The sequence below is a fragment of the Lepidochelys olivacea genome (assembly GCF_965140295.1).
Source record: "Lepidochelys olivacea isolate rLepOli2 genome assembly, chromosome: 8".
Lineage (NCBI taxonomy): Eukaryota > Metazoa > Chordata > Testudines > Cheloniidae > Lepidochelys > Lepidochelys olivacea.
Window position 1 is genome coordinate 86,997,789 of NC_140418.1, and position 26,736 is coordinate 87,024,524.

General features: G+C 43.4%; 1 protein-coding gene across 2 annotated transcripts; it reads left to right on the forward strand.

The window, feature by feature from the left end:
• Positions 1-2,503: 2,503 nt before the first annotated feature.
• Positions 2,504-26,407, forward strand: PTGER3 (prostaglandin E receptor 3). Of its 2 annotated transcripts, XR_014712578.1 has the most exons (4): positions 2,504-3,419; positions 18,364-18,561; positions 24,619-24,705; positions 26,232-26,407. XR_014712578.1 is itself a non-coding variant. In XM_084635682.1 (2 exons), exons 1-2 carry the CDS (start codon positions 2,571-2,573, stop codon positions 18,649-18,651), a joined length of 1,137 nt encoding a protein of 378 aa, XP_084491808.1. In that variant the 5' UTR covers positions 2,504-2,570; the 3' UTR covers positions 18,652-18,951. The 2 variants fall into 2 exon arrangements, 1 of the variants encoding a protein (XP_084491808.1); XM_084635682.1 differs by lacking the exons at positions 24,619-24,705; positions 26,232-26,407 and having other exon boundaries at positions 18,364-18,951.
• The last annotated feature ends 329 nt before the right edge of the window (positions 26,408-26,736 follow it).

A 26,736-nucleotide genomic window follows, 5' to 3' on the forward strand; every position in this document is an offset into this window, starting at 1 on the left:
CTTTAAAAAGCCTCAGATGTAATGATCGTAAAGCCTATTTGAGATTGTTGGATGCAGGTGTGTTAGAACTGGTTGTGTTATCTTCAGTTCCACTTTCTGGTTCTCAGTCACTAGTAGAATACTGAAATGTTTGTGTTACAAACAGGTTTGTTGCATTCAACATTTTTTCATGAAAATATTTCTGTTAAATTTGGGTTTGTTTGTGTTTTTTTGTTTTTTTTTAATGAAACCTGAATTTATCTCTTTGAATGATAAAGTATTATCTGCCAGTGAGGATACCTGAACTTTAGCAATTATGTCCCCTAAGATGGCGCACTAAACCTGTAAGCTGGACCCGGATGGCAGGTTTTCATTTATACAAAAGTGAAAAACTAATCAAACTTCCCTAAGATGGCAGAATAGATACCTTAAACTCACTCTGTAGGACTACTTTTCCCCCAGATTTATTATTCGTCTATTCAAAAGTGCCACACCTGAATAAAATAACTCCAGTAACAAAACAATATCCTGCAATGTTAGTTACTTAAAACTAAGACTTCCATTGTTTGGCTAAAATGGATTTTTACCTGAAGAAATGATAAAGTGGCCTCAAAGGCTGGGGAGGGGGGATGAAGTTCCCGCACCAAAAAATTTTTTTCCTCCACTACCACAACATTTTAAAAACTGTGCCTCACCCTGTTTTTAGTTTTGCTCTATTCCTCCTTAACCTGATATGAAAGGAGCAGCATAAATATTATGAATTAATATCTGGCAAATTTTGATTTCTAAAGAGAAAGCTGATAGCTCATTTTGTTTGTCCTGTGCCAAAACAACTCCAATAGTCTATTACAGGGGTGGCCAGCCTGTGGCTCCTCAGAAGTTAGTATGCGGCTCCTTGTATAGGCACTGACTCTGGGGCTGGAGCTACTGGTGCCAACTTTCCAATGTGCTCAGCCTCTGGCTCTGCTACACGCCTGCCCCCACTCCATCCTGCCCAAGAGAGGACAAGGTGCCCTCGCTCCTTCCCCTTCCCCAGCCTACTGCACTCCATGAAACAGATGATGGGGAGGTGCTGAGTGGTGGAGCTGCCGGTGGGCGAAGGTGCTCAGAGCAGGGGAGGAGCTGATCAGGGGTTGCTGACCTGTTACTGTGGCTCTTTGGCAGTGTACATTGATAAATTCTGGCTCCTTCTTAGACTCAGGTTGGCCACCCCGGTCTATTCTATACTGATGCTTGATGTTAATGACAACAATTGGTGTTTATGATCCAATAATATTCATAGATACCCACAGAGGTGATGTTTATGTCAGGATAATAACTTGGGTTTCACTAGCAATGATGCTATTGTACTGGATAAAAGAAATTAAGGGCTGGAATCAGTGCAATTTATACATAAGTAAGGATTCTAGGATATAGCGCCACATGAAGAAGAGAAAACAGCTGTGGTGTGAATTTAAGTTGAAGATGAGCAGCAAGAGGAGAATAAAAAGCACCTAACAATTTGAATTAATGTTAAATGTATTTAATGGGCCGATTAATAAGGAATTTTTAAAAAGTGATTTCCTCTCCTGAAGACAATGGTAAAGGTGTAAATTCCATTCCAGTGTAGCTGATTTTTAAATCGAGAAAGCCGTGGAAAAGCGCTGTCAAACCAGATAATTCCAGGGAAGGATAAAGCATCTTTTCTACTTCCTTTTATTCTTATAATCACCAGTCATAGTGCCAGGTCTATACAGGCACTTGCAAATAAAGTTTGACTTGATTTACAAGCGTTTAAGGTTTACCAAAGGAAACTGCTGGGTTCTCGCTTTATTGGCCAGAAGCAAGAAGGCATAGATACAGAAAATCTATTAAAACTATGGAGCTAGCGACTGTGTAACGTAACAGAGCAGCTGTCTGAATGGATTTTTGCGTGCGTGTTAATGTCTAGCTAGATGGCGCCAATAGCCCCCTTCACTTCTAAGGACTCGGTTGTTCCTTTTGCTCTCGTCCCCCGCGTCCCAAATTACAAATAAATAAAAGGAAACCTCGTGATTTGCTGTAATGGTCCCGAGTCTCCCCGGACCACACACACACACACACAGCTCCCTGTCAGGAACAATCTGTAGGAGGAAGAATGTGACCAGCCGCAGAACGGTCTGCGGCAACTTCGCCACGCGTTGCATTGAGCCGGATTGCAGCCCCAGGCGTGATGCTGCGCCGCGCCCGCCGTGGCCGCCCCGCCTGCCCTGCCCCGGGGCTCGGTTACCGCTGTCACCGCTGGAAACCGGGCGCCTCGCTCAGTCTCCTCCGGCAGCGCGGCGCCCGGCGGCTCGCGCGCAGGACGCAGCCAGTGGCCGCCCCCCGCCCCCCGTCGCGCCGGTTTGCTGGCCGCAAGCCGCCCCGATTGCCAGCCTCTCAGGGGTGGGACGCGCCCCCACCCCCCCCAGCAGAACTGGATGAATGAAGCCCCGGGGCCCCGCCTCCTCTGCCTTATAGCTCGGCGGCTGGTCCCTTCTGCCCACTGAGCCGGAGCTCCCCGCCATGGGCTGGGGCAGCGCGGCCGTGGCTGGGCTGCTGCTGCGGCTCCGCTCCCGCGCCAAGCCGGCGGCATGACGCCCCCTCAGCTCTGTGTGTGGGGCCGCTACAACCACACCGCCCCCAGGCCGTGGGGCGGCGCCGCGCGGGGGGCCGGCAACGGCACGGCGCGCCCCGCGGCGGGGTGCGGCTCGGTCTCGGTGGCGTTCCCCTTGAGCATGATGCTGACGGGCACGGTGGGCAATGCCCTGGCCATGCTGCTGGTGTACCGCGCCTGCCAGAAGACGGAGAACACGCGGAAGAAGTCCTTCCTGCTGTGCATCGGCTCCCTGGCGCTGACCGACCTCATCGGCCAGCTCCTCACCAGCCCCGTGGTCATCGCCGTGTATCAGGCCAACAGGAACTGGCAGGAGTTGGACCCCTCGGGCAACCTGTGCACCTTCTTTGGGTTCTGCATGACCGTCTTCGGCCTCTGCCCCCTCTTCATCGCCAGTGCCATGGCTGTAGAAAGGACCCTGGCCATCAGAGCGCCTCACTGGTACGCCAGCCACATGCGAACCAGGGTGACCAAGACTGTCTTGCTCAGCATCTGGCTGGCAGTGTTTGTCTTTGCCCTCCTGCCCATAGCTGGCTTAGGGCAGTACACCCTGCAGTGGCCAGGCACCTGGTGTTTCATCCACGCCAGGGACAACCCCGTTGTGGGCAACACCTTCTTCGCTTCAGCCTTTGCCTTTCTGGGACTTTGCTCTCTGATTGTCACCATGGCATGTAACTTGGCCACGATCAAAGCTTTAGTGGCTCGGTGCAGGACCAAACCCTCAGCATCTCAGTCCAGCAAGCAGTGGGGGAGAATCACCATGGAAACACTGGTCCAGCTGTTGGGGATCATGTGTGTTCTTTTTGCTTGTTGGTCACCCCTGTTGGTAGGTTACCTTTTAATTTGCTGTGTGATATTGCTAACCCCACAGCATTCTTTCACACAGAATGGGGGGGTGATGGTTACGGTACAGTGGGGGTGCAGAGAGGGAAAACCTGTTACATCCAACTCCCTAAAACATTGTCATTGTGTCCCCCAAATTTCAGCCTGCTTTGTAGGGGAGATAAGCAAGTGGAGGGGGGCGCACCCTCTTGAGTAGGAGGATACAGGTATAAGGGGATCCCTTGGTGAGAGGTACTGGGGATAGGAGTAGGTGCAGGGCACAGTATGTATGGGAGGACCCCTTGGGAAGGGGAGCTGAGGATGGGAGGTGGACATATACAAGGGGACTCACTGTGGAGAGCTAGTAGAGCTGGGTGACCTGTATGAGGGTCCTCTTGAGGAACTGAGCAGGGGTGAGTGTGATGTATGGGACAGACACCCTCCCCCACCCCCGAGAGAAGGCTAAGGGGGAAATGGAGGTTCAGAAAGCCCTTGATGAGAAGCTGATAAGGCCTCAACTAGAGTATTGTGTCCAGTTCTGGGCACCACAATTCAGGAAAGATATGCAGAAACTGGAGAAAGTCTAGAGGAGAACAGCAAAAATTATTAAAGGTTTAGAAAACATGACCTACAAGGAAAGAGAAAAAACTGGGATTGTTTAGTCTGGAAAAGAGAAGACCAAAGGGGACTTGAAAACCGTCTTCAAGTACATAAAAGGTTGTTATAAGCTACAGGGTGATAAATTGTTCTCCTTACCCACTGAGTACAGCACAAGAAGTTGTAGGCTTAAATTGCAGCAAGGGAGATTTAGCTTAGATATTAGCAAAAACTTTCTCGAATTGTTACACACTGAACTAAATTAGTCCGGATGGTTGTGGAGTCTTGGTCATGGGAGGTTTTTAAGAACAGTTTAGACAAATACATGTCAGGGATGGTCTACATCAGTGGTTCTCAAACTTTTATACTGGTGACCCCTTTCACATAGCAAGCCTCTGAGTGCGACTTTTAAATATATTTAACACCATTATAAATGCAGGAGGCAAAGCAGGGTTTGGAGTGGAGGCTGACAACTCACAACCCCCCATGTAATAATCTCGCGACCTCTGAGAGGTCCTGCCCCCCAGTTTGAGAACCCCTGGTTTACATAGTCCTGCTTCAGTGCAGGGGACTGGACTAGATGAGCTATCATATTTCTGTGATTGTGTAGAATGGGGGCTGTTATAGGCTGTGGCCATTTGGGAAACATTCCAGGGGGGGTGGCAGAATGAAGGTTTGGGACAAGAGAGGTGGGGATGTTTAGGGAAATGAGGGCTTTGCAAAGAAGGAAGAAAAGAAACCGGGAACATGAAGGAAGAATGTGGGTCTTGGAAGAGATTAGAGACACTAATATATTTGGCAGGTAGGTAGTGAGTGAGTGAAAGGAAAGAAGAGGGAGATCGATGGGGATTTGAAAATTCAAAACATCGTCCAAAGACTGGTGTTAGCAAAGAGTCAAAACACACCAAGACTGGTGTGGTTCTGCTGCCTGGATAGCAGAGAGCAGGTTGAGCAGTTCTGTATTCTCTGCACTATGAAGTGTGGCAGGGATATTTTTGCTCATCCAACCACAGCAAGGGATCTACCCACTGGAGCACTGAGAAGCCTAGAGATGGTGGAACAGGCACCAAGTACTGAGGCTATCAATCATCTTCAGGATCTTGGGAGGAAGTGTGTACTGCTGGAAGCCTTATTGTGAGGGGGCCTCGTGTTAAGGGGCAAAAGTGTATTTTTTCTGCACCAACCTTGTAGGCACACATACTCCACTGCTTTGAGAAAGATGATCTGACCTGGGCCCTGTTAGCTACCTCTCACTTGTTACACTAGTTATTTCATTCAAGGGTTGTTGGCTGTTTCATATTTTTGGCTGTTTTCAGAGAAGCTGTGATGACAGTAACCACTGCAACATTTTAGCATTTTTTTAAAGAGGCTAATTACACAACTTTTACCCTTTCTTCTTATTCTGTTCTTTTCTTGCTCAGTCCTTCCTTGTTGATCTGGGACAAATCCCTTTTGAGAAGCAGAGGGCCCTGAATGTAGAATGTGTGTGTTTCTGCTGCATGAGACTTGTCCGAGGGGTAAGGGGAGGGGATGATATCTGTAGCACTGTACACTATGAAGAATGGCAGGGACTTTGCCCCCACAGGATAGAATTGTGAATGGTGCTAGAGCATCCAGCACCTAGACCCACCAGACATGTTCCGATGTGTATGCATGCATACGTCTCTGAAGGGAAGAGATGTAACTAGCTGTGGGGCCTACTACCACCTTGGGCTGCCTACAGCAGGGGTGCAGGAACAATTTTTATAGTGAGGGTGCTGAGAGCCATTGAACCAAACTGTAAACCCTGTATATAATGGAAACCACTTGGAGCCAGGCAGTGCAGCAGCATCCCTAGTTCCATCACCTGTGGGCCTCACTGACTCCTTTGCCGTTCCTTGGCCTGGTAGGGAGAATTCCTACCCCACAGAGACCCCTGCAGATCTCCCCATGCTAGTACATGGCTCATGTACTAGCGTTGAGGATTTGGCCCTTACCATTGACTAGTGCAGCTACCCTGGGAAGAATAGCTAGTAGTGCTACTGGACTATTCAGTGTAAATAAGATAGCATTAGAAATGAGCTAGTTCTGCCCAATGACTTTATTTTTTGTAAATTAATAACATTCCAGGAAAATCTTAAAACAACCCCGCTTCCCCCTGCATCTTCTGCATGTTAGCTGTACAGAGATCATTAATGGCTTGTGAAATCAGTAACCATATTGCAAACCTAGGAATTGCTTTCTATATGAGAGACAGGACAATGTTTTACTCTTAAGAGCACCAGGGTAGCATGGATTTGACCACACACGCATGCAGGATGCCCAATTTAGATATGATTACTTTTTTTAACATTGACCCTCCCCTCATCATGTGTTCAGTCTTTGATATCAGCGGTTGGTGATTAACTGTCTTTTCCACTATATTGAATCAGCTTCTCTAAAAGCTACATAGCCTCCAAGCCAAGGCTTTGTCAAGCCAGGCCTTAAAAACCTTCAAAGATAGAGATTCCACCACCTCCCTAGGTAACCCATTCCAGTGCTTTACCACCCTCCTAGTGAAATCGTGTTTCCCAATATCCAACTTAGACCTCCCCCACTGCAACTTGAGACCATTACTCCTTTTTCTGTCATCTGCTACCACTGAGAACAGCCCAGCTCCATCCTCTTTGGAACCCCCCCTTCAGGTAGTCGAAGGCTGTTATCAAATCCCCCTCACTCTTCTCTTCTGCAGACTAAACTATTGCTTTCTTGCAATATCATATCTCAGAGGCATAGTGTGAGTTTATGAGCAAACTACAATATCCTTACTAAGCCTTTGCTCAAAAACAATTTCATCATCAAGAGTTTGCCTGGGAAACTAAGTAGAACTTATGGCCCTATCCAAAGCTCATTGAAGCTCATGGAAAAATCCACACTGACGTCATTGGGCTTTAGATTCAAACTCTTAGGTCCTGATTCAGGAAAGGATCCTTATTCAGGAAAGTACTGAAGTACATGTTTAAATTAAGCATGTACCTAAATCCTAAATTGAAGTCAATGGGAAAGCGTGTGCTTAAAGTTGAGTGCTTTCTTGAATCACGGCCTCAATGAAGAAAGCAGGCTTTGTCCTAATATGAATAATAAAATAGGATCTCAAGTCACTTCACAGAACAGTAAATGTTATATTTAAAGATTAAACCCAATATTTGCAGAGCATCCTGATTATCCTGCTCTCTACAAATCTGCACCTTTTCTAATTCATACCCAAACCAACCATCTTACTTCACATCTCAGCAGCAATGTAAGAACAAATGCTGTAGTGAACCCTCAAAGTAGTAAGGTGTCTTTACATTCACAGGATTTAATGCAGCACATTAGTACATGATAGTGAATTAGTGCTGAATGACAGTTGCTAGAATTGACCAAAAAGGTGCACTATCACCCGCTGTCACTGCTTCCTTGTTGAATATTTCCATTCAGAAGCCTATTCAGCTTTGTAGAATGTGGATTGCGGATGTGGTTCCACTGCACAAGGTGTATGGGGCCTGAAGGCAGGAGAGCTATGCAGGATCCTCCTGACTTTGGCTTCATGCGTTTTCCCATAGGGCCATCCATACTCACTATTGTTCCTTCAATGGCAGGAGTTCATGCAGCTGTTCTCAAAGCCTATTTGAATAGGCTTTTTCCAGTTAAAATTTAAGATTTAAATGCTTTAGAAACAGCCACAGAGACTTCTCCCTTAAGGGCATTCAAGATGGCTGTCATTTTTTGCTGCCATGAAATGGACTAGAATATACAGCAGGCTACACAACTCTGTGGAGACTTAACTCTGCCCCAACACCCCCATTAACAAGCTTGAATTCCTGGCCTTTTGAAGTTATGAGGAATTTTGCAGCTGACTTCAATAGGCCAAGATTTCACTCCCAGTATGGAAAATAATATTTCTCCTTAGCCTTAATTATTTGAGGGTCAATAAACTAGTTGATTCTTAACCCGGCCAGTTAATATAGGGCCATAAACTGAAAATTTAGTCATGTGCATAAGTGTTTCTGGTATCTTGCCCCTAATGAGTGTTTATACAGCCAGAATCTCTACTGCTCACCCAGATACCAGATGTCTCCTTCCACTATCAATACTATGAAAGCCCTATTGTGTGTATCTTGATGGCTTATTTTTCTTGCCGCTTTATTACCTTTTCTAGTGTAATATTAAAGCTATAAGAGACAAGAACAGCTCCATTTTTTGAAACATGGGAGATGTCTGTCATTAAAGACTGTGAAACTAAGTGAGCCAAAGACAACACTTAATGACTTCTTCCTTGTTCACTAGTACCGTACATTGAATACAGACCTAAAGCAATTTCAAACTACTTCCATTTTGTTTGTCATATTTTGCTTTTACTCTTATTCTGTAGCTAAGTGCCTAAAATGTGCTAGGTGTTTTCCAAATGCAGAGGAACACATGATCCTCTCTTTAAAAGGTAGAAGGATCTCGCAAGTCTGTTTCACCAAGCCTTATGTTTTTAAGCAAAATGGCCTTTTCTCTTTCTTACACACACACACACAACAAAAAATATCCCCTCCTCTACGCTTCCTGCTGATTTATTTTAAATAACATTTTTGCAGATTAAAAGCAGAAGGACAAAACTACTTGACTTATACTGTAAGGGTGCCCTCCACTTTACTTAATGCATCTATGTCAAGAGCAAAAGATGCACCTACATGCAGAGAGGAGAAAAATGGGACAGTCACAGCAGAAGTTGGACAGACCACCTGAGGCTTTTAAACATCATTGATATTATGAGAAAATATTCAGGGAGCTGTAGAGAGAAGGCAAAGAGATCCTCTAACATTTTGCTATAAAAGGTCAGCAGTGAATGCTGAACTGGCAACCAACCTGACCTTTACAAATCAAAGGAAGGGCCAATTAAAAACATACTGGCCAGCAGACCTTTGAATTTGTTTTATCTTATTTCTTCTGCCTGTCTGCTTGGGACTCTGCTGATACCCAGAGTGAATTAATGAGTTGTATTTGTTTCTCACTTCAAAACTTTTCATGAATTTTCCAGGAGCCCAGTTCCATAAATCTTCTCTCCAGTGTGTAGCCTCTATGCCAACATGTATCCCTCTTGGATTCATAGTCCCAAAGTTCAGTGCAGGCATTACAGAACAATTTGTGGGTTTTTTGTAATAAATAATTTAAAAGATTGGCACACACTAGGAACAATGGGCCTGATTCTGATCTCACTTCTCTCAGAATGAATTGTGAGTAACTGGATGTAGTCAGTAGCGTATCAGAGTAAAACCATCATAAAGGAGATCAGGCCCAACATAGCCCATAGATAGGAAATCTAAAGTATATTTTTTCCCTTGATGTTTGTGTTTAACGCCCATGGAATTTCTTCTATGTGCAGTAAAGGGAGAATTGCCTTTTAATTGCCTTGTCCCTCTTTTCCTAGCATAGATAGACTTAAATTTGGTGCATAAATAGTTTTAACATTATGAATAATCATTAAATAACAATTCTTAATTTTTAAAAAAATTATCTGCTGGAATATATTTGTCATGATTACACTTATAATTAGTGCATACAATACTTTGGAATACAAAGCAATTAACCCTTTAAGGCTAACTCAAAAAATAGAGATTTTTTTTCAGGCCAGAAGGGATTGTTGTGATCATCTAGTCTGATATCCTGCATAAACATAGGCCAAAAGGAGAGGCTTTCATTGAAACCGCAGTTACATTACTCATTTTTATTTACAATTGCATTAAAACAACTATTCTGAACATTTTGTGAGTATTTTCCAGCTTAAAAAGTCAGTTTCTCCCAGAATCATTTGTTTATGCTGTAGAGACTTTGGTAAAATGAAATTTGTATTCTGTGGCTTAATGGTTTTTTTTTTGTTGTCGTTTTTGGTTTTGGTTTTTTTTGAGTAAACCGCTGTTGTTAATGAGTTTTGAAAACTCTTATTATTAACTCATTATATTTATAAAATGAAAACCTTACATGGGCAATGCTCTGTTTTAGGCCTCTCTCTTGGAAACAGGGTTAGGGTTGCCAACTTTCTGATTGCAGAAAACTGAACACCTGTGCCCTGAGGCCCTGCCCCTTCTCTGAGGCCCTGCCCCCTGCTCACTCCATCCTCCTCCCTCTGTCACTTGCTCTCCCCACCCTCACTCACTTTCACTGGGCTGGGGCAGGGGGTTGAGCTGCAAGAGAGGGTGAGGGCTCTGGTTGGGGGTGCAGGCTCTGGGGTAGGGCCAGGGATGAGGGGTTTGGAGTGTGGGAGGGGGCTTCAGGCTGGGGCAGGGTGTTGGGCTGTGGGAGGGGGTATGGACTGGGTGCGGGCTCCAGGATGGGGTCAGAAATGAGTGGTTCAGGGTGCAGGAGGGGGCTCTGGGCTGGGGCGGGTGAGGGCTTCGGCTGGGGATGCGAGCTCTGGGGTGAGACTGGGGCTGAGGGGTTTGGGATACAGGTGGGGGCTCCGGGTTGGGGCTGAAGGGTTCAGAGTGCGGGAGGGGGCTCACGGCTAGGGCAAGGGGTTGGAGTGTGGGAGGGGGTGCAGGCTCTGGGAGGAAGTTTAGGTGTGGGAGGGGGAGAAGGGTGTGGGCTCCAGGCGGTGCTTATCTCAGGCAGCTCCTGGGAAGCGGCGACATGTCCCTCTGGCTCGTAGGCACAGGTGTGGCCAGGGGGCTCTGCACGCTACCCCTGTCCACAGGTGCCGCCCTCACAACTCCCACTGGCCGCAGTTCCCGGCTAATGGGAGCTGTGAAGCCGGCACTCGGGGCAGCACCTGCACCGCAGGCATGGTTAGGGAGTGGAGTGCTCCTGGCCATCCCTGCACTTAGGAACCAGACGGACATGCTGGCCACTTCCGGGAGCCGTGCAGAGCTGGCCGCTGCGGCCAACCGGACTTTTAGCAGCCCAATCAGCTGGGCTGACCAGAGCTGCCAGGGTCCCTTTTCAACCGAGTGTTCTCGTCAAAAACCAGATGCCTGGCAACCCTAAATGGGGTTAGTCAGAGGTTACTATGGTGAGGGACAGGCAAGGAGCAGCAAGGTCCTCAAAAGCCCTGGACATCAGTCCTTTATGATGGGAATCGTAGAGGAATTGTCAGGTAGATGACAGTGCCCAGACCCCGAGGAAGGCTTGGTTAAAAAAGGAGGATATAGGGGAAGTGAGGTTGTATTGTTATCGCTTAAAATTAGACAGCTGTAGAGGCTTAAGTCTATTTTATATAATTTAAAATAAAACTGGAAATAATCATGGGCAGAAGTCTTTAAAAAAATAAAACTAAATTAATGGAAGCTGCAATCAGTAAGTTGTCCATGAAACAGGCTATTGTAACCTTTGGGTGGGCTAGAAGTTTACTTCATTGTCCTTCTCCACTGCCTAAAAAAGGACACCCAGAATTCAGTCACTAAGGATTTTCACTAAGGACTGCACAGGGTCAACCTTCCCATATTCAAATCCAAAGAGAACAAAAAGGAATGAAATGTAATTCTTAAGTACCAACTTTATAAAGATAAAGAAACATTACAATTTCTACAACATAACATGGCCACCTTATAATCCACAGACATTATCTTCAGTTATACATAAACTGAAACAAAGAAAACAAATTAAATATAAACAGGTCAGTTCCCACAGAAAAACAGTGAGATGTAACTTGGAGTTCCCAAAAGCTAAGATAGAGTTCACCTGAATCTCAGTTACAGTCTTTGCTCACCAAAATCTATACAATCTGCTGAGTCAAAAGCATTGCAACAACATCTTCCTTTCACTTGCTTATAGAAATCTCCAGCTAAAATCATCTTCCTCTGCTGCAATCACTCAGCTAGTCAGATAACCAATTAACCAACCCCTCAGTTAAGTATCTAGGTTTTAAAAAACTGAAAATAACAAAATGAGTGACTCTTTCCCCATCATCACATTTAAATAAGATAAAAGTTGGTGAATCATTCTAACTGAGACAATTTAAAATAATTTGGTTAAAATCAAACAACATTCCAAGTATACAATTAAAATAAAAAAAGGTTTCCCTTTCTATAATTAATGCAGCCAGGGCTTCCCTGTTGGAGGCTTAACATTATCACTAACCTGCTGCAAAATGCTTCAGAGTTAGGGGAAAACAGCCTGCTTTCTGCTCCTGTGGCTCAGCTTCTCCCAACCCACAGATAGCCTTTTGCAAAGCCACTGCCCTGACTACCTGCCCAGCAACAGGGCATTCCCAAAACTACCAGACCCAATTCCAGAAACCTCTGAGTGTGGACTGCTAATTGTGCATCTGCCTAGCAACAGTGAACCACACACAACTCATTCCTACCCCACCCAGTAGATTTCCTAAAGCAGGGGTGGGCAAACTTTTTAGCTCAGGGCCACATCTGGGTGGGGAAATTGTATGCAGGGCCATGAATGTAGGGCTGGGGCAGGGAGTTGGGGTGCGGAAGGGAGCTTGGGTGTGGGAGGGGGTGTGGTGTGCAGGAAGGGGCTCAGGGCAAGCGGTTGGGGTGTGGAGTGTGGGAGGGGTGTTAGGGGCTTATTCCTTCACCCACTTACTTTCCTGGTCCTTCTCGCATGAACAGAGAGCAACAATACTCTAAGTCCAAAGGTGCAAACAATTCGATGTTTATTGGGGTGAACTTCCAGGAAGCATGATTCCAGTTTCCTTCCTTAGTGTCCCCCTTCCCAGCTCTGACACCACTGAGCCTTACGTGTCCCTGTTCCCATTTCCACCTTTAGGTAAACATGATTCCAATTTCCCCACCCTCATTCCCTGTTCCCATTTCCCACCCACTTCCTGATTGACTGCAGACTATATAGTAAAACTTGAGTTCTGCTTAGCTATACCTTAACCAATCATTTTCCTGAAATTTAACTAACCAATCCTAACATATTGTAATATGATTATTTAACCAATTATATCCCACCACCTTAATTAGTTTACACCCAGCAAAATTAATTATACAGCAGACAGGAACAATCACAGAACCAGACAGAGATTATACAGACAAACAATAGGGAAATGGGGACTACAGTGATAGAACAACAAAGAAATGAGGATTTCACATCCCAGCTATTGATAAGTGAGTTCTTGCCCGACAGGATGCTATCAAACTAAGTTTCCTTTTACATCTTCTAGGCACTTCCCTTTCTCTGGAGGTGATAGGCACTATCAGGACAGGACTGTATTCCTAACAGCCCAATAGCACCTTATTTCAATGTGACTAGTTTGGAATGTGAGGAGGTGACCGGTCGCTTCCCAGCTTATGGCTGCCTCTGTTGCTTAGGCAAAGGCCTTAGCCTAAGAACAGGGCCTCAGACTGTCACAGTAAGAGAAGGACCTTACACCAGCTGACAGTGATTTTGATTCTTTCTTTTATACCTCTATAACTAGCCAAGTGATAAGAATACACCTAAATTCTTAGAGTATAGGCCTTTACAGACAGGCCTGAATATCTATATCCTAACAAGGGGGCTCAAGGCAGGGGGTTAGGGGACTCAGGGTTGGGGTGTGGGGTGCTGGCTGCAGCCTGGCACCGCTTACCTCAAGTGGCAGCGGCGTGCAGCAGGCCTAAGGCAGGCTCTCTGCCTGCCCTGGCCCCATGCCGCTCCCGGAAGTGGCCAGCATGTCTGGCAGTGGCTCCTGGGGGTGAGGTGGGGTGGGGCCAGCACCTCCGCCTCGCGCTGCCCTTGCCTGAGGGTACCACCCCCAAAGCTCCCATTGGCCATGGTTCCCCATTCCCGGCCAATAGGAGCTGCAGGGGGGCGGTGCCTGCAGGCGAGGGCAGTACATGGAGCCCTCTGCCCTCCCCCTTCCTAAGGGGCCGCAGGGTCATGGTTTGCCCTCCCCTGTCGTAAAGAGATATCTCCCTATTAAGCACATGGGTTATACTGTGTGACCACATGACCTTACCACTGTGACCCTCTTCCTCCCGCCCATATACTTTCTCCAACTCTTCATTTAAAGCCACTTATCATTAGTTGTCTACAGTTTAGATGGAGCATCTTCAGAGTCTAGCACAATGGGGCCTCGTTCTGATTGGGTCATTAGGCATTGCCATAATACAAATAATAATTATGAGATGTAAATATGTCTCTGTGTGTACATTACAGCAAATGGAAACCAAAAGGTAATTAATTAACATTCCCAGCATTCAGGTTATTTTCTTTAGGATCAGTATTTGAGGAACTCTGAAACATGATAGCCCTTATAATCATTTTAATCTTGTTCTGTGATCTCAGAATTCATGAAATTGCAATATAAATTGGCAGATAAAATACAGTATTTATAAAGAATCTGCTTTCATGTGCCAGTTGCTATCTGTTTTGTTTATATTACATAATGCTCCACTGTTCCATGGAATGTTAAATTGCTTTGCTGGAAATTTCACTTTAAACAACATATAAGGTTATAATTCCATGAATTCTACGTTGGCCTATTAAAATAATTTTAACTGAAGTCTGTAAAAGTTACAGGGCTAAATCCTCAACTGGTGTAAATCACTGAAGTCACTGGAGCCACAGAGATTTATATCAACAGGGGGTCTGGCCCACAATTTGTATCGTAATGTAAATTAATCACCCTGTTTTATTAAACTATAAACTACATAAAGCAATGGGGCAATTCACATAGAATCATGGACACTAGAGATAATAAAAAGCTATTATGTCATCAAGTACATCTTCCTGGTAGCACAAGATTACGTAGTCTGTATTATACATTTACTAACGATCTGTCCAGTCTAATTTTAAATATCTACTCACAACATGTTATATATATGAAAGCTCAAAGACTCCCAGCAACTTTATAAAATAAAGCAATTTAAAAGAGCATTCATTCTATTTAAAAACAGACAAATTCAAACTTGTGCTAAGTCTAATGTTTCAGCTTGAGAACTCAGCTTCTGGAGACCTATGTGATTGGTGATCATTGAAGACAAAACTACTGGCGAGCTTTCCTGACTTCTGGAGGCTCCGCTTAACTAGTTTTAGCCAGCCAGCCAGCCTCCAGAATTGTAATTTTTAATTATTTGCAAGGATTCTTTAGGAAAAACCATGCCCTTGCTCTTAGGAGCCATATTGGGGTATGGGGAGAAGAGGATGGCATCTGTGCATAGAGGGACCAGTCTTTAGACAGGAGTAGCTGGGAGGGGAGTCCTGTCTCCACGGAGTAGCCTCTGCCAACCCTTACATGACTTCCTTGCAGCATATCCTTGTAGCATGCATCCTTGTATCCATGACCTTGTAGCAGCATATCCTCCAGCCCTTCCCACTCCTCTGTCCTGCCTCCTGATGTTCAGGCAGCCTTCACAGAGATGGAAGAAGAGCTCTATGAGGAACGAGGGAGTTGCTCCATCCATGCTCCCACACACACTTCCCCCCACCAGCCCCGAGTGTCCATTGCCACCAACCCTTTTGCAGGGGAATCAGGTCTGCTTCCATGTGTCCCTCTACAACATGAAGAAGGGGGGTTGGATTTGCCCTGTAATGTCCAGCAGTATCCTATGACTAACATACATAGTTACCTCTCACCTTATCACCTTAAAACAAGGATCATAACCTACCAGTAAATCCTTTGGGCTCATTTCTGCACCCAGGTACATAGATGCTACTCCCATCAAACCCCACAGGAACTGCACCTGTGTAACTGAGGCAGAATTAAGCCTGTTAATTATATTATGCTAATTATCATTGCAAACTCTCTCAGCCTATCGGACCCCAAGACAGTACCCTGTTTGCTTTGCTCTTGGGCAATAGCTATACTTGAAAGGACCCCCAGGTGGTTGGCCTGGGGATGCCCCCCCCCATGCCACTTTGGCTGTCAAGGGCCAGTATGAAGTCTCAAGCTTCATTAAGTTTTGGAAGTTTCCCCGCAGTGCTTCTCAGGGGGTGAATTGTGCCCCCTCTCTGGTCTCTCCTCCTGCCTCCACTTTGTTCCTGAGATACACAGTTGATCCTCTGTAAATTCCAGGACTGGGACAGATGGTGCCATGCAAAAAGCTGATTCTGTCTTTTGCACAGGGATAGCCATGCATAAAGTGCAGATTTCAATTTAGAACTCAAATACGTATTTCAATATTTCCCATGCTGGGAAACAGCCTGGGAGTCAGGAAACCTGTGTTCGATTCCTGGCTTCACCCCTACCTTCTGTGTGATTTTGGCAAGTTGCTACACTTATTATCTGATGTGCAGAAGTACCTAGGGGACATAATTATGGACTAGGCCCCCTCTGAGCTAGGTGCTGTGAAACTACATAACAAAAAGACAATCCCTGACCCAAGGAGCTTGCATCATCTCTGTGTCTCTGTCTCCCCTTCTCCCTCCGCCAGTGTGACCTATTTAGAATGCACTTTCTTCAGGGAAAAGATGGTCTTTCATTATGTGTCTGCTTTAAAGTGCTGGGTATCTTAGTTTTTAATTACAAACAAGTAGTGGGGCATAGGCATTGCTCCATTATGCAGTTGCAATCCAAACGCCCTTGCAGAAACTTATATGCCAAATTTATACACAGAAAGAATTTTTGTCTTGTATTTATAGCCCCTAGAAAACAGTTTGTAATATGCTGGACCTTAGCTATAATGAAGCTATAATAAGTGTCTCTGAAATGGTACTAAATGTAAAAGCAGCTAATCTCAATGGAAAAAAAATCAGAAAGTAGATACCAACTAAACCATGGAAAAATAAATACATATTTGACAACCTTCAAACTGTGCCTCCTAGTTCTCAGAATTATATAAAGCAGGAATCGGCAACCTTTGGCATGTGGCCCATCAGGAAAATCTGCTGGCAGGCTGGAACAGTTTATTCACCTGCAGTGTCTGCAGGTTCGGCCAATCACAGCTCCCACTGGCCCCGGTTCGCTATTCCAGGCCTGGGGGCTGCAGAAAGTGGCGTGGGCTGAGGGATGAACATATCACAATACAGAGAGCCTCTCACCATCTTTTTTCAGGTAATTAATGGATATATCCTGGGAAAACAATAGACAGAGAGAAACTGTGATCTTGTGGATTAAGCAAAGGACTGGGAAGCTGGAGTCTATTTCTAGCTCTACCTCTTTCCTGTATAACCTTGGGCAAATGAACTAAACTCTTATTCGCCTTCATTTCCCTCTCAGTAACATGGGGCTAATGATGCTTCTGTGTTACGAGATTTATTTCATTAATGTCTATAAAGCACTCTGAGATTCTGAGATGCAAAGGGCTCTTGAAGTGCTAAGCATTATTTTGATTGATTGAATTATTATATTACAGTCTTCAATTGATAAGTCTTTAAAAGCCACAAGCCTTGTGGCATTTGATAAACCAACAGGGAAAACTGATTTGCTGAGTTCAAATGTCTATCTGTGCCAACCATCTCAATAAGCAATATCAAGTAATGCACAGGTCTTATCTAAAATCCCCAAGGTCTAAGGGGATCACTGACACATCTCTGTGATGGTGGTATTAGTTTAGCAGCTGACAGTTTGAAATACAAGTGTTAGGACTGCCCTGGAGTACAGATTTTCTGGGAGATAGTATGATTGAAGATCTTCAGCTCCTAGGCTGCTTTCTACAAATTAATAGCTATTGTTTTACCTAGGGTAGTTAGCAGTAACACATCAAGAAAAGCCAATCTACTGATGAAATTTCTTTTGACAGCTGCCAGACATGTTATAGTAGCCAGAGGCATGGCCACTCTGGCCCCATTTTGGGTGGTAGGTACTATAACATATGGGATATGTCGGTCATGGAAACACGTGCATAAAGTATGTTTAAATGCCCATGATTTTACAATTTGCCTACCTCTTCTCAACCACACCAACTAAAATACTTAGGGGTCAAATGGCCACTCTTATCATTCTTTGTACCTTATTAACTCGTATTATATTGAAGTTTCTTCTCTCAATATGAATTATCCAGCTAGATTTAGCAACATGGGTAAGGGTGGACGTGGCAGAATGAGCTCTTTTAATTGATTTCCCAAGCTCTGCAATTTCCTAGTCTAGATCAGTCCATCTCTCACCAGTACAACTTCATCTAGCCTTCTGCCATGTCCCAAAGATGGGAGATAACAGGCTCCTGGCTGATATCAGTGCCAGATATATTAGATCAAACCAGTGGATAAGGTGGAGGGTAAGATCTTTCTCTCCCCCCATTACTGCTGTGACCTGAAGCACAACCTCAATGTAAATACACACACTCTCTCTCTCTCTCTATTGTATGTAAGGCCTCTTCGAATGAAGTTCATGGGGGCCATTCTTTATTTTCCATGATCATGGTTTGATTTGAGGGAAGTAGCAGGAGGGGATCGGAAGATTCTAATCTGATGGGCCCCTCTCTCATACCTGCCTGAAGAAGTATGGATGTGGTTTATTTTTAATGATACACATTTATCTCACCTTTTCTTAGATTATGATGTTGAAAATGATCTTCAGTCACACATCGGTTGAACACTGCAAGCCATCTGACAACACAGTTCAAAGCATAGAACTGCAGAAAGAATGTAATTTCTTCTTGACGGCTATCCGCTTGGCCTCACTAAACCAGATCTTGGACCCCTGGGTTTATCTGCTATTAAGAAAAATTCTCCTCCGAAAGTTTTGTCAGGTAGCAAATGCTATCTCCAGTTGTTCTAATAATGGATGGAAAGGGCGACCTATCACATTAACAGATGAAATCAGACAAACAGCAGCATGAAAGAATATTGATACACCTTGCATGCAAACTACTTTTGACAAGTAGTCTTAAGCCTTACTGTGAATTTGGGCATCTGTGGCATGCCGGTCTCCACATAACTAACTGCAGCATAGTAGTACTTTTGAATGGACTTAGACTGCCAGATAATTACGTAGCCGGTGTGCCAGCAATACATAAATATAAACAAAGGAATATGGTCTATTATTAACAGTTACCTAAAATTCTGGTCTCTTTTTGATCCACAGCTAAAACCATTCAAGCTAAAGAATATGACTTTTTTTCTGCTGTATACATCATGTTTTCTGGGGATTTTTCTTTCTTTGAAGGAGAAGAATCAATAATTTTTATGTCAGGTAACATTTGAGGCACAGATTCAACAGCTTAAGTTATTAAAGAGACTCATTCCTGTACTTAATTTTGACTCTTAAGATTATTGGCTAGATCCAGATATTATTCCTACCTCCTTTTCTGGGGAAAATGCAAGAGACTTAAGGGGAAAAATAATAGGAGTCCTTCCCTGTCTTTAGATTTCAATGATTTGTTAGAAGAATTGCCAATGCCTTTGTGTAGAATAATGGTGTTCTCTTTCAAGTGCTTAAAGGTAGCAGGAGTCTTATGTGCTACATGGGCTTACCATGGTAATTACTGATTTTTAGTGACTGCAAGAATAAACTCACCTGCTGCAAAGGAGAGGGGGCTTTGGGGAACAGCAGAAATGAACAATCTGCTTTAAAAAAGAAAACAAAAAGAAGATAAACTTAGCACTTTTTTTTTTTACAAGTAATACCTGTGAAACACCCAGCAAAGCACTCATCACTATGGTGATGTAGTCTACCTTAACTATTCACAGTAGATGCTCCTTTCACATAGCAAAAAACTCACCCAACGCCTTCAAAGAGCAGCTTTATTTGTGAAGGTCATGATTCTGGGAACAGAAAGACTTTTCAGCTACCCTCTGGTGATGGGCGCACCACATACACAGCACCACTTATTTACTTAAGCTCCCAAAGGGTGGGTCACTCACAATATGAAATGTCAGCCAAGAAACAGTAGATTTTTCCTAAAATACAGCTTTCAGAAACATGACAGCCTTGGAATTTTTTTTTCTTTTTTTAAATCAAGCCCCATTGTCAGATTTCAGCTGGAGGATCTCATTAGTCAGATCTTTCCTGGAATAATTTTCAGGGTGGATTATAAGGACTCACGTTTCTGCTGAATCGTTTGACCATCTTTTACTAACTCCCCTTTTTTCCTCCAGTTTTTCATGGGCCCATAACCTCTAACCTGTCCCATTTAATGGCCTCCTTGCTGGATTAGATCTCTATGAAATTGTTTGCAAGAATATACATGCCAAATTCTGGTCTGTTACACCTAAATGCAAGCTTGCTGAGATTAGTGGAGATACATTTTCTTATGCCATATCTAAATTCAGCCATGGAATTTCTATCTGAGTTAAAGGAGGTTTGTACATGGGATTGGTACAATAACTGTATTCATATGTTAGAGTATGAAAAACCATTGGGCAGATAAGGCCTTTAAAATGGCATAATTTTACTTAACAGCAGTGCGTAATTGACTGGAAAAATTAGCTCTCAAGTTCAAACATATTTTTTGATATCACACTAGTCTGTCGTTTGGTAATGGGCAATATTAGAAATGTCCTACTGTAAATACTCTTGTAGATAAGGATAACATTCATGACAATCTTCCCGTGTCTGTAGGTACACATTGAAATAGCATGAAATATGAAAATCCGAGGTGGCAGCCAGAAAGCATTTGGCTAATCACTTTTCATGCCCTTGTGTCTAATCTTCACCATCATGACAGACAAGAAAGAAAAGTAACTGGAGTTCGACTGGTAGTTACTATTGTATATCAAAGCCTCAGAGGTGATTACTTTTAATGTGACATCAGGACTCTGACATCTCAATGATAATTCAAGAAATAGTGTAAATTACACTCAGGTACTTTGACATTTTGTAATCCACTGGTTTTACTTTAAATGTACTTGCCTTCTTGTTCAGTTTCACAGTGACACAAAATAAACATGCTTATTCAGCTCATGTCTGACTGAATAAGGAAGAAATCAAGGACTGAACATTGAAGCCAATGGCCTTTGGATCAGTCACTAAGGGTAGATCTACACTGCAAAAAAGAGATACGATATTAACTCGGGTTAAACTAGCAGTCAACACAAGGCAACTCATCTTTTAACTCGGGTTAGCAGGTCAAGTGAAGGCCTATAGGGGAGCTTAGGGGACTGCTCTACCCACTGGGCTATTGGGTATAATGTGGGCACCACAGCCTTTTCTTCTACCTTCTGCAAAAAAAATATTTTTTTTGCAAGAAAGGGCTGAGCTGATTTGGGTGCCTAACTCCAGGAGAGGAGTTCATGGCTTGAGCCCTGTGTGGAGGAAGGCATCTCTCTCTGGCCAGCGCTTAAATCCCTTTGAAGGGTGGGATTTAGGCCGCACCCCTGTCCTCGGCATTTCCTGTTGGCTTGTTGCTAATCAGGGTACTGGCTTCTGAGAATCCCTTTTAGGCACGTTACTCTCTCCCTGCATTGTGCTTAACGTGGGTTTGTGAATTGCACGAGGCAGCGGGGCACCAAAAAGTTTGGTGTGGTAACACTCAGCATTACAATGCCATGGCCTCCTTGTGAATCTAATGCTAAGGTCTGATCTTCCTCCTATTGAAATCAATGGGAAATTTGCCATTAGCTTGGAAACAGGACACTGAGACTCCTAAAAGTAATGTTTCTTCTACATAGTGTAGTGGTAGGAGAGAGGATAATGACTTTATGATAATAAAGCAAGATGTAAACCCAATTTAAGGAGCATATTGCTTGCGTCAGTGGAAAACAAACCAGTCAGCCTGCAAGGACACCAGAGAGAAATAATCACAACAAATGGATTCCCACTTTGAATGTAAAAGGTAGGAGAGCAGCAGTCTGTAAATAAGATTTTGATTAGCCTGCGTTCATGGTAATCAGTCTTAATAGTTTGGCTCTAAGCTAAAATGTGAAGTCACCTAGAATTTAATAATGTCTTTTGCTGTTTTTGTTTTGTAATTTTTGCCCTGAATTAATGTGCCTGTTTTAAACTTGTTTTTTTTTATTAAGTGTAGACTTGGTTAATGGTAGAGTTGTTTCTTTGTGTTCATCTTGTACTTTAAAGAGTTACATTAGAGCTGGGCCAAACAGGTTTAGACAGGTTCTAGTTCCTTTGAGGTTTAGGTACCTGACCAGGAGGTTAATTCAAACTACTTTCCACACTTATAACTTCCCTTGAAATGAATGGTAATAACAACTGAGGCTAGTGAAAGAAAGGGAAATGCCTTGCTAACATTTAAAAAGGTTTTCAGCTATTAAAATATCATTTAGAAAAACTCCTGTATAGTTCCTAAATCCTCATCACATACACCTGTAGGAAGTGCAACTCCATCAAATGTTTTGTGGCCTTCTGTGGCTCACTGTGATTTTCTTGTTTTCATTCATAGTCTCTTAGGAACAGCTGTTCACCAACTGATGTATCTCTAAAGCTAGATAGCTACTCGGAAAAATAAAACAACTCCTGAATATGTAACAGATGTGCAAAACCCATCCAATAAGACTAATTAACCCAAGATCTATGATGTTCCCCGGTAACAGGGCAGAAGACACATCTAACAGCAGTCTAAGTGAGGAAGGCAGCATGTTGTGATATCGAAAGAATTTTTTTTTCCAGTTAGCAAGTCTCCCTTCTGGTTTGCATGCTTTTTGTCTGGGTATTTCTATCTTAGCCCATTTCTGTGATGTCCCTCTTGCAAAAGTTATGTGTTATATTCATATTAATGTGCCTATCATTAAAAAGAAGGCTGATTCAGGTATAGTTATATAAATAGATCATTTATAAATGAAAGCTGCTCTTAGGACACTACTTAGACTAATGTGATCCAATAAGAGCACTATCTTAATAATTTAGTGTCATACCTAAGGCGGAACCAAGGACACACCTTTTAAAAGCAGATCCATTATTCTTCAAGGCATATTAGGATAGTCAGTTATGCACATCCATACAATATGTCTGAGAAGACATAGAGTTTAATTCTGCTTGGACATGCACAGCTCAGTAGGTTTGCACTGGTGCAAAAATGGAGTGGAATTTAGCTGATATTCTGAAAATCGGAAACATACCCTTCAACTACAATAGGTTTACACCAATGTAACTGAGATCAGAATTTGGCATTCAGTGCCTTCTAGGTAATGGAACAGAATACAATAAACTAGAACTACAATGTCCTGGCCAACATTTTCAATCTGAAAAAAACCAGCTCTACTGTCTAACAAGGAGATAATGTTGAGTAAAATGACCACATGTACCTACACAGCATCTGTCCTACTAGTGTCGAGCTCATTAATGGTAAGTGCTTTGGGAAATACTGAGTGAGAAAGATGCTGTATGAAACCAAATTATCCCTTACTCTCTTTGAAAAAGTGCCATGTGCCATTTCGTGCCAAAAGAATGGTATGTTAAAAGCCTGTTTTTCTGTTCAAGAGTTTAGCCTCATTCAGTTTATGCACATTAGCCATTTTTCAGAAATCTGTCCCTTGTAAAGTGGGTCAGAGTGACCTTAATTATTTGAGTGAATTGTGCTCTGCTGGACTTTTCTGTCAATAGCTGAACAGCAGCCTGGTACAATACGATTCAATTTTCTCTAGTATAGTGTAGCAAGCGTACAAAAAGTCTATGAAACTGAGTAATTTTTGTCCTAATATCACCACTTCTACTGTAGGGGCCACTGGGAAAACATTAGTTTTTCATATAGACTAACAATGAGATATGCAATGGCAATATGCGAACTGCTGAAATGTAAAGATAGTTTAAACTAATTGTTGAAGGGAACCAGATATGGGCATTATAATGCTCAGAATAATCTTATCCGTCTTGAACTCCTGTTATTAAAACAGTTCCTTTATTTTTTTTAATTTAGAGAAAAGGGGATCATATCTGTCTTTGGGTGCAGTAATATGAAGACCATTTTATAAAACAAGAAAGTGGGATAGATTATTTACATCTTATTTGTTTATAGCAAAAGAATTTAAGCACTATTTGCCAGGCATGGCGATATGACATGACTGGCAACTGAAGCACTTTCTTAAATGAATTCAAAGATCTTTATCAGAAATGTAAGGATTTGTTTTGTTTTCCCATTTATCTGGTTTTGTGAGAAGGATATTTTTGCTGTACATTTTTGCAGATGCCTTCTATATTATTCTAAAGTATGTAAATTTCACTACAGTAGTATTTCAAAGATCCATTTTGATAAAATGATGTACTTCTGTCAGAGACATTGTAGCAACTGTGGTGTCTGGTGGAATTCTTTGCTATAATTTTGTTGGCATTCAAAACACAGGCTGTTGGTGTATTGAACGTGCATGTGTTATATTTGTCAATGCAAAATAAACATTTAAAAGTTCAGCAGAACAACTGGTCTTTATTTCTTGATGCCAGCTTTTGCCTGCAACGTTTTGCTACAACAATTTCAAGTAACCTTCTGTAATTGGCTTCAATGTGAGCACTATTTGCTGGTAAACATCTTGAGCCAAATTCTGTGCTGACTTCATTAGGACTGACGGCAGAGGGTCTAAGTACAGAATCTGGCCTTTTTTGTGGGCCGGATTCTGCCATCCTTATGCACACCAAGTAGTACTTCATGCCCACTGAAATCAGTGTCACCATTTGCAGAATAAGGTAGTACTATATGTGAGTAAGGGTGGCAGAATCTAGCACTCTATCACCAGGTTAGCAGCACATTTGTATATCTTGATAAAACAAGATACCTGATTTATAGCATTTGTGTTTGCTGTTGTACATAACTGTCTGGGTTGTTCACCTTACCACTTTTGCAAATCACAGTAGCATATTTAGACAGCTATGGTGACATTGATAATTGCATGCAGAACAGCTCATCATGTATTTTTATTAGCAGTGCCGAAGAGGCTTTCACCCTGCTGTGGGCTAAGAACAGCTGATGATATTGATATGACTCTGCGCCTGCACTTCCTTGTTAAAGGTAAGAGGAGCACCAACAGATCGGACTCTATAGCCCACAGATTCTGAATAACGGATGAATAGTGTATCTAAGACACCCATTTGGACAGAAGAGCAATCTTTGAACTTTGGGATGAACAATTTGAGCAGCTGGGAAAAAAAAATTCCCTTTCTGTCTCACATAAAGCGTTCCCTGTCTTCTCAGTGTCAGGTAGGAGTTTCCAAAGGGTAGAAATTGGGCAAGAATCCCAGATGGACATGTCTGAGCAGCTGTCTGCCTTCAGATCTTACACCCCTCAATTAATGCTAGTATGACTGGATATGTGGAGGGCTCTACCAAAGTCATGGCTGTGAAAAACATGTCCCGGATCGTGAAATCTGGTCTTTTGTGTACTTTTCCCCTATACTGTACAGATTTCACAGGGGAGACCAACATTTCTAAAACTCGGGGTCCCGACCAAAAAGGAGGATGTGGGGGGGGGGCACAAGGTTATTGTAGGGCGGTTGTGGTATTGCCACCCTTACTTCTGCAGGGCCTGCAGAGTTGGGTGACTGAAGAGCAGTGGCTGCTGGCCAACACATCCAACTCTGCAGGCAGCAGGGCAGAAGCAAGGGCGGCCATACCATACCAGGCCATCCTTCCTTCTGCACTGCTGCTAGTGGCAGCACTGCCTTCAGAGTTGGGCTCCCAGCCAGCAGCGGCTGGTCTCGGGCTGCCCAGCTCTGAAGACAGTGCAGAAGTAAGGGTGGCAATACCGTGACCCCCCTACAATAAACTTCGTGACCCTCTTTTGGGTCAGGACCCCTATAGTTACACCCTGTGAAATTTCCGATTTGAATAGCTGCACTCATGAAATTTACGATATTTACAATCCAATGACCATGAAATTGACCAAAATGGACTGAATTTTGTAAAGCCCAAGATATGTGCCATTCCTCATCTTCCGCAACTATCAAGCAAGAGAGGGACCTAACCACTATGTGATATTTTGGGGGTGGGTATCTCAGTCTCTCCTGTTGAAGCTCTTCTACTTTGTATAAATACTTAACTTGGCATTGGAGGAGGGACTGAAACTTAGGTCTGCCATCTCCCAGGTGAGTGCCCTAATCACTGGGCTACAGAGTCATTCTCACTCTCTTTGGCCCAGCCCTATTCAGATGCAGGGAGAGGGCCCAAGGAGCCACCCTTCCTGCTCATACTCCCATGCAAGGGTTGGGCACAAGTGCAGTCCTTGTGCACCATTTTTCTGAGGGGCAGTAGTAAGCAGGTGCAGAGCTCGGACAGTGGAGCAGAGCTGGCTGGTTACAGGAGGAAGATGCAAGAGCAGCTATGCTGTTCCTGTCCTCTGTGCCTGTCTGAGTCATGATGCCCTCAGAGCTCTCACAGTGGTGCAATGCCCATCATTCAGGATTGTGCTTTGAGGGGGATTTCTCCTTGGTACAGAAGACCAGCCTAAGGCTGATGCACCAATTCCATTAAGAGCTGGTTGGACATTGGAATTTCATTTCAGGGACTTCTTGATATTTTGACTTTTGTTTTTGTTTCAGATTGGAATGGAATGCTGGGACCAGACAACGGAATGGGTCACTAGATAATTGCCCAATTCTGTCCATTCCCTCTGAAGCATTGGCCACTTTTGGAAGACAGGGCTAGATGGACAATTGATCTGAAGCAGTATAGCCGTTCTTATGTCAACACATATTTTTCAGAGTTTCCTGTGAAATGGAAATGGCAAAAAATTTTCATTTCAGAAATGTTTCTTCTGGGAATTTTGAATGTCATGTTAATTATTTTTAAATGAGTTCATGATTATGCACTGTAATATGACTTAAAATAATTGAAGTGTTCTATTATTTTATTTTTAAAATCATTAAGGGCAGCTGCTATTTAATCCTGATTGAAACATCTTTCCAGCTCAAAGTGTCTCCGGTTTGTGTTGTAATAAACCAGTTTGACACTTGTCAGTGAAAAACCGTTTCAATAAAAATTTTCTGACTAGCTCTATTTAAATTCTGTGTAAGCCTTACTTTGAAGGTGAAAAGGAGTACTTGT